This window comes from Vanellus vanellus (assembly GCF_965231255.1).
Source record: "Vanellus vanellus genome assembly, chromosome: 5".
In the NCBI taxonomy this organism is placed as follows: Eukaryota; Metazoa; Chordata; class Aves; order Charadriiformes; family Charadriidae; genus Vanellus; species Vanellus vanellus.
The window spans coordinates 57930996-57948554 of NC_138910.1; the positions used below are offsets into that span (position 1 = coordinate 57930996).

Genomic DNA, 17559 nt, shown 5'->3' on the forward strand with positions numbered 1-17559 from the left:
CAACCAGGTCAACAAAGGGACAAAGAATAATTCCTGATTAAATATGCTCCTCTGCTCAAAAAGTGAACAAGCAAAAGAAGAAAGGGAGGTACTAGACTAGCAAAAGCTACAGTCTAGTGGACAACTAAGACTAGGTGTGGTATAAGTTTAGATATGCCACAACATAATGCCTAACTCAAGTTCTTGCAGAGTTTGGAGCTTGTTCCCTGTATACTCCACTCTTCACACCATGCTTGCAGGTCCTTTGGTTCCTGTTATATTAACAGCCCGTTTCATTCACCCCCTTAAAATTTTATTTACTATTTATCATCCTTACCTATCTCGTTAAGCACAACACAACTGATTAAAGATATCGGATGTAACGCCTTTTTGTTACTAACTCACTCTAGAGAAACAAGGGTGATCTCTCAATGATATACATTCAACAAGGGCTGGATTGCTTTTGTTTCCAAAGTAGTGAGGTCGACGACTGCCAGAAGCACCACTGGAAGCCAAAACACCGGGCCTCAGACACAAACCGTAGCTTTCCAAACCTGACTACACAGTGAGTTTATTCGCCATCGCATCAGGCCGCTCAGAAGCGGCTCTGCGATTAAGGCCGCTGCAGCCTTGTGGAGCCGGGACCGGAGGAGCTGGCGCTGCCGCCGGAGCGCCCGACAGCGGGAGTAGGTGCTGACAGGCGGCGGGACCCGGCAGTCCCACCTGGGCCGGGCGGGCCCCGCAACCCCCCCTTCCTGACAGCCAGCGCCCACCGCTGCGCCCACAACGCGACCCCCGCCCGGGCCGCCGCCGGCTTCGCAGCGGGCGACCGGGCCTCCCGGCGCCCCTTCCCGCCCCGGGCCGGCACCTCACCTGGGTGCCGAGGCGGCCGCGGACTGAGGTGCCGCGCGCCGCCGGTGCCGTTCTCAGAGCTATCGCCGCTGCGGGGGAGCGCGGGGGCAGCGCCCACCCACGCGCAGCCGCTCTTCGAACCCACCAATCCCCGCGCGCCCGCCCCGCCGGGGCCGCCCTCCCTCACAGGGCGGGGCGGCCCAACGGCTCTCTGCGCACGCTCCGCCCCGCCGCCGGAAGGCCGCATCGTTTATACGGACCAATGGGGAGGGAGGGACGGGCCCAGGCGGTGGGCGGGGCACATCCCTGAGGAGAGGGGCGGGGGAGGAGGGAGCCGCCCGGCCACCACAGCACCTGCGGCCCGGCCGTGCCGCCTCTCCCCGCTCTGGGGAAGGCGCGGGTGGGAACGGCCCGCCCAGCAACCGCGCTCAGGTTACCGGCGTGTAAGCGGACACGGCGGCAGGGCCGCGTCCGCCACACACCTGGCGGCCCGGCAGGCCACGCACCGCCGCCCACACGGCCGGTTGGGACGGCGCGGGGTCGTGTTACTTGAGGAGCACAACTGCCGCTGATCCCAAAATACATAGTTCTATGGAAAGTGGGGGGTTAATATAAGCAGGAGCGGAGCAGCTGGGGCTCTGCGGCACGGCTCCATTTCCTACCGAGAAGGAGAAAGCACAGCCGCGCAGCGATCGTGGCGCTTATAGGGAAACGGGTGCTGTAAGTTCGCTTCTGTCTGCTTATGCTGAGCGCGGAGATGGTGGAACAGCGTACTCCATACGGCTGCCAAGAACGGACACTGCTTCAGTGTCATATTCATTCATTGCCTTTTATCTGATGAAAATGGGGTGAGAAATAAATTGAAAAGAGTTTGGTGTTTTTTTCTGGTGGAGAGGCTGAAGAAACAGGTTATGGTGGGGAGGTAAAGTGTGATGAATTGCATTTTATTACTTTTTTTTTTTTTTAACTGAGGTTGAATTCTAGTACCACTGTTGGCTGTGTTATTAAGGTGGGGTTTTTTGTCTATAATACTACAGAGGGATTAGCAAGTAGGGACAGTTACCTGGCACTAAGCTCAATTCTTCTTTTCCCATTGCTTTTGGCATTTGTGTCTATTTCCTCCACTAGCATAAATATGGAAACATCCACATCAGTGGGATGGTTCTAAAAAACCTATAGGAGGTACAAAACAGAAGTAGATCTTATTCTCAAATGTATTTAAATATGAAATAATTATTACTCATACATTACAGATTTTGATCTATGCAATAATAAAAGCTCTATCCAAAAGTGGAGAAGCAATGGCATTCATATTCTACATCAACTGGCCATAGAGAGTACAAAAAAGCGCAAGCTATCAGACTGGATGAAAACCCAAATGAATAGTTCATTTTCAGATGAATTAGGCTGTGTCACTGATGCAACTGATGAGGAACAAGATGATTTACCTTATGATGGAGACATAGGAATAACCTGCAGATACAATAATTCAGATAATTTGAATGACTGTACTTGTACAGAAGATATTTGTGGTATTTTAAACTTATTAGCCTGTTCTGAAGATAACAAAAACATAAAAGCAACAGCAAATTATGAAACTCATCCACAGCATGAAGAATTCTCTAGTTACCACAGAGGTGCCATAGGAACAACAGGAATTTCGGTTGAAATGTCTGGAAGTGAAGCTTCCTTTACGAAGGAATTACCTGTTGGTGACTTTAGTAAACCAGACAGCAAAAAACATCTAACTAACTCAAAAATGTCCAATGTCCTTTTGCGTCATTTTTCCAAGGGAGAGTTAATAACCCCATGCCAGTTAATTGAATGCGAGACAATACCAGAGACATCCTTTACGGAAAGTATCAATGACACTGTGCACAAACCTGAGCCTTCAGAACATGTCAAAGGCCCTTTAGCACATGAACAATGGGAAACTAACTTTGAAGAATATCACTTAGAAAAGCACGAGGAAGCAAACACTGGTGATGATACAAATCAAAATTTACTAACTGAAAATAGATGTGTTTCAAAGAAACCTATTTCTTCTACTGGTAAGTGTGGGTGCAGACAAGAAAATTCACAGTTGGTTAATGAGAATGAAAATACACACATCTTTCAAAACATGAAAGAAGAGACTGACCTGTTTAAGAAAACAGTTTCACTTCACAAGCTCAAATATGGCCAAGGTCAAGCTCAATATTGCCTTCCTGACTTCTCCAAAGTTGCATCAGAAATTAAAATACCAGAAAGAAGTGACAATATTAACTCAGTTCCTACAACTGAAAGAACAAAATCCTTCCCTATTTTAAGTAAATCAATAATTGTGAATAACATTTTAGAAAATAAGAACTATTTCAATTCAGCTGAAGTAGAGAATCAAGAAGGAATGGGCATTCCAGAACTGTTGCAACAGCTAGAGGTAATTAAGATGCTTTAAGAAATTCTTAATACTTGGTAGTGTGATGTTTACCATAAGAAGATACTGTGTCCAGTAAAATCTAACATGACTAGTTCACATAGGCAGTATCAGCGAGGATGTTACTGTAATCAACAACTGCTTTCACACATAACATTGTGGGACTGAATTTAAATGGAACTTTCATCCCAAATATTTAGTTATGTTCTGGAGTATAATTTGTGATTATAAAGCATCCTATCAAGTCATTAGAAAATTCACTATAAATTGTTATTTCTAATGTTCTATGTAAATGTTAAAATTCACAAAAAGTGCAAAACTGAAAGTTTTTCTTACAAATATATTTTCATGCTGTGCCTGTGTTTATATTAAAGATATCTTTGCCTTTTATCGAATCTTAACATGCTTGAACTATTTATACCGATATTTACTGGCAAGTCAATTATTTTTTTTTTAAAGGATTTGTTTGACAACAATATTTCTGTTATTGTGGTAAATTTCTTCTACAGTTTGTAATCAGATAATCACTTTTCAATTTCATGCCCTACTATGGAGTTCATTCAGACAGCTATACAGATGCTTAAACTGTTTGAGATGTAACAAGTTTTAAGAGTTTTCCCTATTATCTTCTGGCTGCAAATGAGATGCAGACACAGCATGCTGACACCCAGAATCATATTGACCATCTCGGATTGAACCGTAAGGTAAATATCTCAAAATAGATTATTTTTTTTTTAAATTCATTCTCCTTCATCTCCAGAACTACGAATATTCCCCAAAACTTACTTTGTCACCTTCATATTGTACTTCCTATTTATACAAATCCTCTTCAGATTTCCACAATAGACTTGAAGTATTTAAGTATTTATACAATGAGACACTATGCATATATCAAACTATAAACACAATTATATAGTCGTTATAATAAACATTTCATTAATATTAATAACTTGTCCTATGTATTTTGAGTTATTTCTGAATTCTGTGTTTATTTTCACAAGTGTTCTATACATTTTCTGTAACTGACGTTCTCATTTTAACAGATACATCCTCCACCAGATTTTCCAAATGCCAGCATTGCCATTTACTCTGGAGACACGGGGACATCTTCTGAAGTCTTCACATTACATGCTCCTATCCCTATACAATCTACACGTGGTTTGTCTAAAGCAAGTAAATGAAATTACAGTAACTATGCAAGTTACTTATGTAATTTGATAGCACTTTTCAGAGGAAATTGCAATTGATTTTGTATTATGTAGGATTACAGTGTGGAACAACAGCATCTGCGTTACCAGCAGCTGGTACAGTAGAAGCACATTGTCTACATCCTTCTAATTTACTGCCAGAACTAACACTAGGAGAAAAGATGTCTCAAATACTAAAGGATCAGACAGATCAACTGATAAAGAAAGTAAACAGCTCTGTTTCAGTATATACTTTGCACTGATGCTCAAGTGCTATATTCAGTTGGCACATTCATTTTAAAAAAAAAAAATCAAATAAAAGTCTCATATTTTGTCTTGAAGGTGGAAGACTTCTCTAAGCACATGACCCAAGAGACGTTCCTTTTAAAAGACAACTATCTGGTAAATAATTTGATGTATTTTTGGTTAGCTGAAATGCACTTTAAATGGCTGTAGACACACAATTTTCTGGCAAGATACTCCATGTCTTCCTCAGACAGACATTTAAAAATACTCTTTCTGTCAATCTTAGACTGAAATTAAGAGGCAGAAATTAAGGTGTTTAGTAGGCAGCTGAATTCTTAAATCTGTTTTAAGTATTACAACTCAAAACTATTAGCGAAAGGCCTTAAGTTGCCATGTAAGTTATGAATTTTGACATGTAGGGTATTAGTTCAGAAGTCATGGTTTAATATTTTACTTGTACATAAGACAGCAGCACAGAGTACTAGGTGGACTTACAAGATGCAGTCCTGTTCCAATTCAGAGCAGTAGTGAAATTCTTAGCGACATCACTGCAAATAGCATCTGGCTTACATAGCATAAATAGCTATCATTATGGCTTTCTACATTATAATGAAATTTACTATTCAATTATTTCTTATTGGTGAAGGCATTAAATCAACTGAAAAGATACCTTGATGCCTTGGAAAGGAATTACTTAACAGCTAGAGAAAAGCACCGTAATTTACAGCTGCAGAACAAGGACAAGTCTATCAACATTGGAGAGTTTGATCCTGAAAGGTTAGAAGATAAGTGCCAAGTATATTTTCCATATTTTGAGTCTTACAACCATTACTTCATTTATCTATTAGAATTCTTCTGAAGTGAAAACATCTTAATGGTACATGTGGTAAGCTAGAAGTGATTTGGCCAAAATTCATCTTGGGGTTTACATATCATAATTATAATTAAGATATCTAATTGATTAATTCCAGTTCTTAAAAGGGATTCAGTCAACTCCATTAATTTTTTTTTTCCTATGGGAAGTGTACTGCAGTGCCCAATACGGTTATCATAATAAGAAATAAAATTGGTTTATACAGGCTTCACTAACTGTGTGTTGCAATTGGGTTTAGAAAATTAGAAGGGGAAATATTTAGACTTGGCATGCTGCTTGAAGAAATCCACGAACCAACCAATGACAGCAAATGCAACTTGTCATCTTTGCTTACTTCCTATGAATCTGCCCATCCATCATATTCTCTTTGTGAGGTAACTCAGTGAGTTTTATCATTTAAAGACTATATTATTCTTTTTTACTGATGCAAGTCTCAAGAACCTCAGTGTGGTTGTACTATTGTATGTTCTCCTCTGATAAGAGCATGACACTTTTAGATAGCATGTTACTTCAAAGGAAATGTTTTGAATTTTTTTTCTATGAAATATTAAGTTCTGTTATAACAGAAACCTAAGTATAAGAACACAGCTACACTGAATATTCTTAGTCCCAGCTTCAAAAGCATTTGTTTCAGAATAAGAAAATATGAGTAGCTACTTTAACTTTTACAAAGCTGTCTTTGTTTTGGGGAATTAATCACTATCATTTAGTTGGAAGAAATATTACTTGGTTTGTCCAAGTTCTTAAAATGCAGAATTACTAGAATACCAATCATTATTGTGCTATAGAAAATTGAGTTTACTGCTAAGTATGGTAATATTTTGTGCTGGATCACAGATGCACAAAAAAAAAAAATAATATCTTATAGCCTTCTACAAATCTACAGATAAGTATCACCAAATGCTTTCATAGTCCATGTTTTAGAAAACATTTTTCCCCAAATCCCAAGTTAGAGACACTCAGAAAACATGTGCTGGTAGAAGTCATGTACTTGTAATGCAATGATGACATACTACAAGTATATATGCTATGGTTACTTTGTACAGAGCTCAGAAGTTTCAAGCATTGCTGATCCTCCAGAAAGAAGTATTGAAACTGCATTTCTTCACAAGAACAACGAGGAAGAAAAAAGTCAGACAGCTGATGTAATCCCACAGATAAATCAATTTTCATTAGAAGGTGACAAGTGCAATTTTTGTCTTCGCACGTAAGTGAAGCTTTGAAACAACTACTGAAGTTTTTATACAAAATTACTTAAAATTATTTGCTGAATATAGAAAATTTGGATGTCTGAAATATCTGAAAGCAACAGGAGTATATCCAGAATAAAACTTTTACAGAATTCTGTAACTACATACCCAAGAATTCCTTCCAGCCTGGTATTCTTACCTTTCTGGGTCTTACAGACCTCAGAGTATTTCCTGAAGCCAAAACACTACTATCAGTTTCAGCAGGAGTTAAATCATACGTCTGTATAAAATTCACTGCAACCACATGAATTCAGAATGTGAATGATTAGTCAAAGTACAGTGCTAGTAAAAAATGATTTGCCAGTATTTGTGTGGCATTTTTAATTAAGAAAGGGAGGGACGCAAACATTTACAGAATTAGCCATAAAAACTTTGTGATAACATCCCTGCCCTCCTGGGGAGTATTTCATAGATGTTAATCATCTCAATGAGATTAGAAAAATAAAATAAATGGTTTCCCCTTAACCAATTAAGGTTACAAAATGGAGCCGAATCAACTTCCAGAAGAGAAACAGAGCTTCTGGGAAAAGGAAGTCTGCTAGCAAACAAGCATTCTTCTAACATAATGGTATGAGATCTGTTTCCATACTAACTTTTTTTTTTTTAACTTAAATTATCGTATTCAGCTTTGGGAATCACACAACATTTTTCTCTTCAGTCTTCGCACAGCATGACGGCTCAGCTTTTGAGATACTACAGCATTTAACAGCATTGCTGAATTGGTTTCCAAATGAGAAATTTAAGCACTCTCAAAGATTTTTAAAATTTTTGAAGTTAGCTTCTCTCAGGAAGGACTTAACTGTGTTCACTAGCCTGCCTTTATTATCTGTTCAGAAAGCAAAAACCTACAAGCAATTGCTTACCTACAACAATATTTAATTTTAAGGCATTGAGAGAAATTAACTTATATATGCTAATCCTTCTCAAAGCAACATGAAAACCTGTCTTAAATTCCAACTTCACAGACAAAACCAGTGTTTATATTTTGTCCAGTCTGCTCTACATTTAGAATTGTAAATAGATAAATCAAATGATAAAGTTGATGGCAACTAAAAGCAATATAGAAGTGATGTACAAATTATACCACTGTATCCTGATTTATATGTACACAGTAATATAAACAATCATATATGAATTTGTTTTGCCTTCTGGGTGCAACAGAGATTCTTTTCACTTGAGGAAAAATATGCCACTGAAGGTCTTGCATCCCATCATCAGGGTATATTAAATCAAAAATTTAATGCTGATGAAGAAAGTATGAAAGGGTAAGTGTATTACATATTTTGGCTAGTCATAGATGTGGTTTTCTACAGCTAAGTGAACAGATACATGCATGTACACAGATATGTCTCTCTACTGGACTCTGCATGAAACACTGATTAATGTCTTTAATACATATAAGATGAGAGGATGATCTGTTTCCAAGTTTATCACCAGTTATTCACAAGGTATGCGATATACCAGACCACCAGAGAAATCGCAAAACTCCCAACAACTTTGTAATAAGAATATAATCCTTGCTTTAATAAAGTAGCCCATCTCAGGGGACCAGTATAAGGTTTATGGTGCTGAAATGGCAGAGTTATTTTAATATAATGTTAAGAGGTTTTGTCTTTGTTCCCTATTCAGCAATGGATGTCAGCATCCCAAATTGGGATGATTGCAAAGTGTTCAGCAATGAAAAATATCAGAAATTATCATCGTCATGAACTAATCTGGTAGGCCTGCAAGGAGAGCATATTGATACATGGATTTCAAGTGATAGGGGTCAAACTGTAAAGTTTCATCTACAGAAATGGCAGTGGCATAAAATAATTCCACATGGGTTATTTTGGAGTTGGAAATTTTGGCAAATTAAATCAGTATCCAAAGCTATATCGTATAATACGTGCAGTGTAGAACACAATAATATTCACCTAAATATGCTCTCAGATTATTTTAGAGAGTAGATGTTAATATTTACCTAGTAAAACTCACCTAGCTTCCATTCGTTTTCCACTGTCATTTAAGGAAAGTTAGTTCAATCTTCTGATCGTTGCAGGAATGGGTGGAAAGTTTTCCAAGTAAATCTGATGATACTGTATGCCTTAAGCTGAAAACACATGTCAAATAAGGCAAACAAGGAACTTGGTTCTTGTTCTGTCAGAAGACATATCTCAAGTATTCCTCTAGTTACCTAAAGGCAGTAAAATTAAAACCTTTAATAGCTCAAAGTTACTAAGAAACCATATCATCCTTACTATTGGCAATATTTTGATGCAAAATTTGTGAACACATATTTACATACATAGGGTTTCATATTACTTTGCTATTTAAAGATGTGATTATCAAGACCTCTATTAAGCATGTTTAACAGCTCTGGTAAGTCAGGGTCCTTTTGTCAGAATGTGTCCTTTAACTAAAGGGGTCATTATTTCGCATTTGGTTAGTTTTTAATTTAAGCTTCTACTTACTACCTTTTAAGATAATTGATACAGGTAGAGTTCTTTATATGAGTAAATCTGCTTCCTCCTCAACTAAGAAGTGCTCAAACATTAATATAGTATGCTCATAAGGCTCATCATAAAGGTATTAAGATACAAAGAAGATATCATTCTGTTTTCATTCCTAAAGAAATACAAACATCCAGGAGAGGAAAACTGGAACATGTTCACTCTTCATCCAGAGAAAACCAAGTGATTTATCAGACACCAACTTGAGTAAGTAGTGGTGGCATACAAAGGTAAGAACTGTGCTTATGCTTACTATTGAATCCTGTTAAGAAATACATTCCTGTCACATCTCAGCAGCACGAAAATTGTTTTGAAGTTTTAAAACAGAACTTACTGCTTAGCACAAGACACTAAAAAGGAAACTAAAGAGGACACCAAGTCAAATTCACTTTGGAAGTCTCAGTGACAGACCAAGAGGCAACAGAGAAGCTGCAACAGGATTTCCAGTTAGATATGAGCAAAAGAGTTTTAACTCTGGGTCTAGTCAAACACTGAACCAGTTTCCCCTACAGAGGCTGTGGCATCTCCATCCTCAGACATATTCAAAACCCAGCTGGACAGGGTCCTAATCGACTTCATCTAAGTTCATCCTGCTTTGAGAGGGGATTGGGCCAGATGACCTCCAGAAGCCCTATCCAATCTGAATTACTCTATAATTCTAATTCACCTTTTTAGATGAGTTTCCCAATATTACTGCTACTACTGTTTTCAAAAGCATACCAGTGGTGTGCACACAATGCTTTGATTTTGCTTTTTCTCCTCATCATGTGCATTTATGTCACGTCCTAGAAAAAGATTCCAAACTTGATGAGTGAAACATCTCATATCGGTTCTTCCACTTTTAATTTTTGGATTCAACTTTCTTATTCTGCAAGAAAACAAAGGAAAAAAGTTTTCCTAAATCTTTGATCTGTTCAGGGTTGACACAGACTGGAAATATTCTCCTTCCTTAGTCCAGCTCCTAATAATATAATTTCACCGAATCCAAACTAGAGCCCACAGAGGCTACTGCGAGCTAGTTAAGTCAGCTGTCAAGTCATCCAAGATTCCAGCTTTTGGAGGTTCACTAAATATCTGTCAGCATAGTGGAAGGTGTCCCTGCCCATAGCAGGGGGGTTGGAACTAGATGATCTTCAAGGTCCCTTCCAACCTAAACCATTCTATGATTTGTTTCTCTTTGGGCATCCCAATTTTATCTTTCCACTGCAGAATACTTTGAAGCTATTAGTACCCAACAACTAACAAAGAATTGCATGAGCGCTCCTAGATTCAGTTTTAAGTCTGAATATGTAGGTTATTCTTATCTTTGATCTACCTTTTGTCCTTGGGTTCTCTGCGATATCCTTTCACTATAATATTACACTGGGGACATTATTGTTAGCACTGGTTTGTGCAATAGCTGTACAAACCAGTGCTGTACTAGATCCTCCCAAATTCTCTTGTCACGCTCCTCTTTTTTTTTTTTGGTAACACCTCAACTTGTAGGAATTTTAACCTTCAAAACAAGAACCTAAGGAGAGGCAGATGAAAAGCTTAGTTTTTTTAAAAAACAGTTCTGGGACTAAAACCAACCACCACTACAAAAAAAAAAGTTACATTTGAGGCTTACAGTCAGGGCTGAAAGCCAGTCTTTAAAGTTCAATCCCCACCTGTAAAATGAAGGAAAGTACCTTCTTCAAATTGCTGTAGTGACAGTTAATGACAGTGAAGGGCTCAAAAATGATGGTGCTCAAAGCCAAATAATTACCTAGGTACACTGGCCAAAATTTCTAATATTTCAGACATTTTTAATATATTTTTGGGATTTTAGGCAGCGATTCAGAAGACATCTCAGCCTATGATTCTTATGATTCACAAAGCGAAGAACTTGTGAACTATGAGACTGAAAGTTACAAAACACTCAATACAAGATTACGTGGAGAGACAAAAGGTATAGTGATTGCAAAAATACTACAGTCTACACAAAAAAAATATTCTTGTTTATAGTATTTTTCTAAACAACAGGTCTTTGGTTTCAGGACTTAGATGCAGATGTCCTAGAAGAAGCAGAGATCAATTTAAACTCAGGAATTACAAAGAGTCTGTTCAGTCTTGTGCCCCAAGTAGAAATAGAAGTTCTGGTTCAACCTGTAAGTATGATGTGTTACTGAAATAATTACCAACCACAGGCTAGGTTTTCAGGAGCAGAAAGACGCACTGCACATATATCAGGCCAAATTTAGTTTAGCATAAACAATCAGTAGCATGGCAGCTAAACAGTACAGATCTTGTAGAGCAAGATCAGCAAATCCAACTTTAACACACCTAGCCAAGTTTAAAACCCCACGCAAGAGAGCTTTAACCTTCTCTGGTTCTTTATGAGAGGAGTCCCTTCCATATTTCATTTATGACAGGAATATCTCATTTTGCAGGGCCACGTGGAAGAATATTAAAATTGGGTATTACTGTGCCAACTTTTTCAGTCCTAGCTATTACCTAATGTAGTGTCAACAAGTACTAAAGAAAATTCCAGCCCTACATTTGAATTGTGTGACATAGAGCAAAGTCAAGGAAAGCCTAATTAAAAAAAAAAAAAATAAAAAAAGGTCGAACATTAGCTTTTGAAGTCACTTATCTCAGATTCCCCTCTCTATACTGTAGGAAGAAATTCACACAGAAAAACAGGAATTTTCAACAGTGGGAAGAAAGCATAAATTAGCTACTTCTCTATATACATACTGTAAAACTATGAATCAAAGTAGTATTCATATAATTATTAGGATTATGACATTCTGATTATTCTACACTTCCCCCTGCAGTCTTTCACTGTATGAAAAGGAATATAAATCTGTATACCATTTGCCACAGAGCTAAATTCAACAAACTCAAAAAGGTTAATCTGTTCTCATTTGCAAAAAATCTTAAACACATTCAAGTTTTATTCAGCAGCAATGGATACTTGATTTTTTTTTTTTATTTATGCTAAATAGAGAAAAACGTTAAATATATAGAAAACTAAATTTTTTACTTTGGTTTTAAACACGGCCTCAACAACTCCAGCTTATTCACAGAAGAGAATCTCCACTCAAAAGGCTCGAAAAAATAAGCAGCCATGTGAACTTGTAAACAGACTTTCAGAAAGGTGAGCTGTAGTAATAACTATGTGTAGTAAAACAGAAAATGCTATTGTTGAAGATTGAGCATGGAAAAAAAAAAAATCGCCAGTATCATAAGCAGGAGGAATGTTTTCTTTTGTGGTGCATTCTGTGTATTAGAATTTTACTCAGTAATGAAAATAAAATATTTACCCTAAAAGCAAGTGTAAATAATGCTTGGAGTAGTTCTTCAATCTTTCTAATTTAATGAAAAGTCAACAACTGACTTCTTTAGCTGACACACTTAGTAAAAAAAGAAATATTTTTTTTTAAATAATCTCACTTTATTAAGAGGATGTTCCTATTCACAGATTCAAAAGCAAATCTGTATTATTTAAGATGTAATTCTGTTTGCTACCAACTATTTCTTTATAAGCAACAGTCCTACTTTCAACTGTTGTTAACATTAAATTACACTGGGAATCTGAGAAGTAAAATGGATTCTTAACTATAGCACAGACTAGACTGAAACTCAGACAAGTTTTCTTACCATAGTTTTTGACATCGTTACTCAATAGCAGTAATTGCCTGGAAGTACAGCAGCTGCACTTGAGAATCAATGGTATAGACCACTCTGTAAGAGAAGGTTACAGCATCAAGAATGTGATGCTATTATGAAAGGTTTCCTGACTTGGCATCCCGGAATGTTTTGTCTTATTGCAATACAGCTGTAACATAAATTACGATGGACTGTGTTTTACATTTAAATGAAAAATTTTACTGACTGTGAAATTAACTTGCAACTGCATATGCTATCAAGCTGTATATATTTAATTCATAGTTTGGAAATTCTTTTGCTTAGTAAAATTGCTTGTATTTTATTATATATATATATCTCTTATCTTTAGGCAAAACTTTGAGGCTGCCGACACCTGCTATTCAAGCACCTATGATAAAATTATCCTTTCACATCAATACTCACCAAGCAAGAAGTCTGCCCGAAGCAAATCTGCAATCAACATCAGAAACAGAAATGCCAGTGATTCCAATGCAAATGTAAGACTTCAGAATGAAAAATTAAAAGCCACACAACTATCTCAGGAAGAGTACATCCCCACATCATGGCAATGTTGAACACCCTCATTCTTAGCAAGTTGATTATTACAATCTAAGCATGTCTAGTCCACTTGAGAACAAGACAGGAGGAAGTTAAAAACACAAGTATATTAGTATATTACTTCATATGAGTATGTTAAAGACTTTTCAGGCAACTTAGTTCCTGCATAAATGTAAATGGTGAAAGGGTGAAAGGGACAGAAAAGGAGCCCTGGATCGTACCTCTGGAATTATGGTTCATATACTGAAACAAAGAATGTCACCCACCCCATGCAAACCACTATCAAAACCAAAAAAAAAAAAAACCCACCCACAAAAAACCTTCTCAATACAACAAACATGCACTACACTGGGGCTGCTACTTTAGAAAGGTGTAGATATCCCTCAGTTCAAAGAATCACACAATTAAAGAGAAATAAATAACATATACTTCCAACTTCAATGCTGAAATAGTATATCACATGACTCAGAATTTTTACTTCGCAACGTGTATTCAGAGTGAAAATACTACATAAAACCTTAAACAAACATCACTTTCTATTCTATACCTATGTAAACATTTGCCTTCAGTATTAACAAGGCTCTATTTTATTATTCCCAACAGATTTTAAATTCTACTCTGGATCATGCCATACAGACAGCGAACAGTTTGAAGAAAGCTACAGAGCGAATGGTACAAGCAGTTTCAGAAGATCTAGCTAAAGTTAAAAGAAAACAGCTGTAATTCGCCAGTTTCAAAGGCTATATCATTTTGCTTCAGTGATACTGAAGTGTCACTATTTCTGCAAATATGAAGTGATAAATACAAAGATCAGAAAGTCAGCAGTTAGCTTACTTTGCCAGCTGTTCTGTAACTCTCAGTACTAAACTAAGCCATATTGGTATTCCACATTTACAATTAGTCCCAGAACTAGAAAACAAGTTACTAATTCTACTGAAAGTCTTTAGTATGTTGGCTAACCCCTGTTACTGTGTACAGCTACCTTCTCCAAGCATTCACTTAAGATAGCTTAATAAAAATCAGCCTAAACAAGCAAGGATAACTTTTTGACTTTTGATTTCTTCCCACCCCCTAATAGAAAAATAAGTGTCAGTTACTACTACATATATTTTCTTCTCACACCTTAACAGCAGCTGCTTAAGCACACCAACAAAGGGAAACAGCCTCTGCACCCGAAACATCTATAAGCATCATGGTAATGTACCAAGTCATAATTAACATACGTAATTATATTGTTTCTAGAGTGTCCTACATTGAGAGTTGTTTTTAAGATGCTTCCTTGCATGTCTCAGTGGTTGAGTAATACTATTTGTTGACTATATATTCCTAACAATTAAATTGTCTGTTTCCTCGATGAGGCATCCTTACCTTATCAGATCTATCTGGCTTTGAGATTGCTAGCAGATGGTAAACAGGTTAGAAAATTTTAAAATACTGTAGAAATACAGTGGGCTGAGAAAAGTAATCTACTATTTTCCTTCCAAAATCCATTTAACTGCAGTGATTAAAAGTAAGCAGACAGTCAGCCGCCTTGTATTATCAGGGACGCTATTTGCTGAAGGAATTCCAAAGTATATAGGGACTGATGGAAATCATCACTTCAAGTTAGAAGTGACAGTGCATTGCCTAAAAAGAATCATCATTTTCAGGCAAACCTGAATGGTTTCATCAGTTGATGGATATAGAGACCATACAGACTCTGTTCACACAAGCAGCGATAGCTAAACTTGCTGCTGTTTACCATTGATTTACTCACCCAAGTCAATGCCCTTTTTCAGGGCTTCTTCCACACTTCACAGCCAACACCATTAACCTCTTCTCCCTTAGGCTCTTACTGCACATCCTTATAACTCAGTTTGCCTCTGCTAATTATCCATGTTTTTACTTTATTTAGCTTAAGACAACAACACAGGATAGTGAAATGCTCACTCCCCTGTGCTAGGTTAATGTTTGGAATGCCCCTGTTATCACTGTGCAAATGAATGTAATAGTTGAAATAATTGCTGTAGGCTTCCTAAATCCAATAAAAAAAGATTAATCTCTTCCATAGAAATCTTTCTACACCACAAGAATACCTAAACCTTTTGTTTATCCTGGGTCACTGTCTGAACTTGCTGTCCTGGTCCTGACAGCAAATACTTAAGACAGAGCATATCTAAGGCAGCAAGCACGTAGTAACATTTCCTCAGAACATTCTCTGGCAAACTGAAAGCTCAGAGTCTTTCCAAATCAGCAGTAATATCTTCGTATTTAATAGCCCTATAAAGAATTTTCTCTCACGTATGCTGAGGCTTCCCCCCTCCATGTAACAATTTAAAGCATATCATTACTGCACCATCTCAGATGCTAAAGGTCCTTTTGTTTTGAATTTGACAACTGCAAGTTTCATGTGTTAACTTCACACACTGAACAGGAAGGTGACATGTCTGTCTCTTCAGTCTGCACACTAACTTTTTTTTTTTCCCCCCAAGGCTTCCTTCACATATTCCTCCATCACCTTTTTCCCCCCTTGATCAAGAATCCTATTCTAGCCGTTATTGACATGGCAGTTGTTCTGTACCTTTAATTTTCCTCTTAGTCATCTCTGAATCTTGTCCAGATTCAACTGAAGAAATAAGTTGCGTTTGGAAATATATATCTTCATTATCTAGGGTAATCAGACCAACATTGTGCTTATGTGAAACTGGGCCCACATGTACAGGATAGCTATCTATTTTAAGATGTGTAATGTGAAAACACAAACTTTCAAAATTATTACATACCTTGTACACATACTCTAAAATGTTAGGTTTTGGGTGGAGACGTTTGTCTCAATACAACTCTTTTCCATTCTTGATCTTGATAAAAGAATTCTTGATCTAGGAAAAAAGTAGCTGAGAAGATCCTTGGAAAAAAAATAAACATCTTTACAAGAATTTTCCCCCACCCCCTTCCCGCTCCTTCACAAGCTCCTTTAAGAAATCAGGAGCTGGTTTGGGCTACATATTGCTGTCATATTTCTTATCTTAAAGCATCTCTATTAATCTACTTTTACATTAAGATTTGGCTTTGCCTTCTGGAAAAAGTGGATGATGGATTCCAAAAATCAAGAGTCTTAGCCTTGTATTTATCAGCTGTCAAATTTTGAGCTGGTGATAGCATTTAAGCCTAAAGCAGACCCTTGGAGAAAGTCTAACTGCTGAACATGCAAAAGTAATCCAATATTTCAATCTGATATTTCTTCAACTCTATACAACTGTCCTGGTTTGAGGTTTGGCCTAAACCATGACAACAAATAAAAATCAGTACAGTGGATTTTATATACTATGATTTTATATACTACTGAAATCAGTTATTTCAGTCCTTAAGGATACTTTGGTGTCAGTTATTTTGTTCTGTATTTATTGCTTTTAAGCTTTGGGGATAGGAAAAAAATTTGTAATTATGTATAGCTTTTACCCTGATCTTGGGTTCTTCTTGCCAAAGTGTAAGGACTACATGTAATTTAAGTGTAAATGTTTAATACTGATTTCAAAGTGTGCATCTTTAAGAAAATGTTGAACACCACATTTCATAAATAGGTACTTTTGTTCAGGATTTTTATTGTGATATTTATGGTTACAAACTAGAATTCAGAAAAACATTATATAGATATTTCTACTAAAAAAAAATGTGTTAAGTTTTGATGCACGTGACATTTGATGAACTAGTTTAATTAAAAAGGTGTTGTTCCTGTATTCATGTTGAAAACAAAGTCAGTATACATTAGGTGCCTAACTCATGTAGGTGCATTTGAAAGCTACAGCCACTTATCCTCATTATTTCCCAGGTCCTGCAATATTTTAGAATTGTTACATAATGACCTCCCATTTCATTCCTCTCTGATGTAGGAGGGGAATTTGACCTTTTTCCACCTTCTAATTAACTTTGAATGAACTTACCTAGCAAAGATGTTCTCTTAACCTATTAGTTAACCTGAGGGCAACATTAAGGGAAAAGAAACAAAACCACCTTTCTGCAAAGTAAAAAATGAATACCCTTACAGCTAGTAAATATGTAAATAAAAAGCCATACATAATCTGTTCTTTTTCAT

At 37.2% G+C, this 17559-nt stretch overlaps 1 protein-coding gene across 1 annotated transcript; it reads left to right on the forward strand.

Moving 5' to 3' along the window:
• Window positions 1-1588: 1588 nt before the first annotated feature.
• AKNAD1 (AKNA domain containing 1) lies at window positions 1589-14210 on the forward strand (the record flags this gene model as incomplete). Its single annotated transcript, XM_082484044.1, has 17 exons — window positions 1589-1601; window positions 2085-3250; window positions 3892-3951; window positions 4291-4420; window positions 4510-4661; window positions 4777-4836; window positions 5327-5457; window positions 5793-5928; window positions 6601-6761; window positions 7279-7372; window positions 7966-8069; window positions 9418-9503; window positions 11107-11226; window positions 11315-11425; window positions 12336-12417; window positions 13279-13426; window positions 14091-14210. 17 exons carry the CDS (start codon window positions 1589-1591, stop codon window positions 14208-14210), a joined length of 2874 nt encoding a protein of 957 aa, XP_082340170.1.
• Window positions 14211-17559: the final 3349 nt, after the last annotated feature.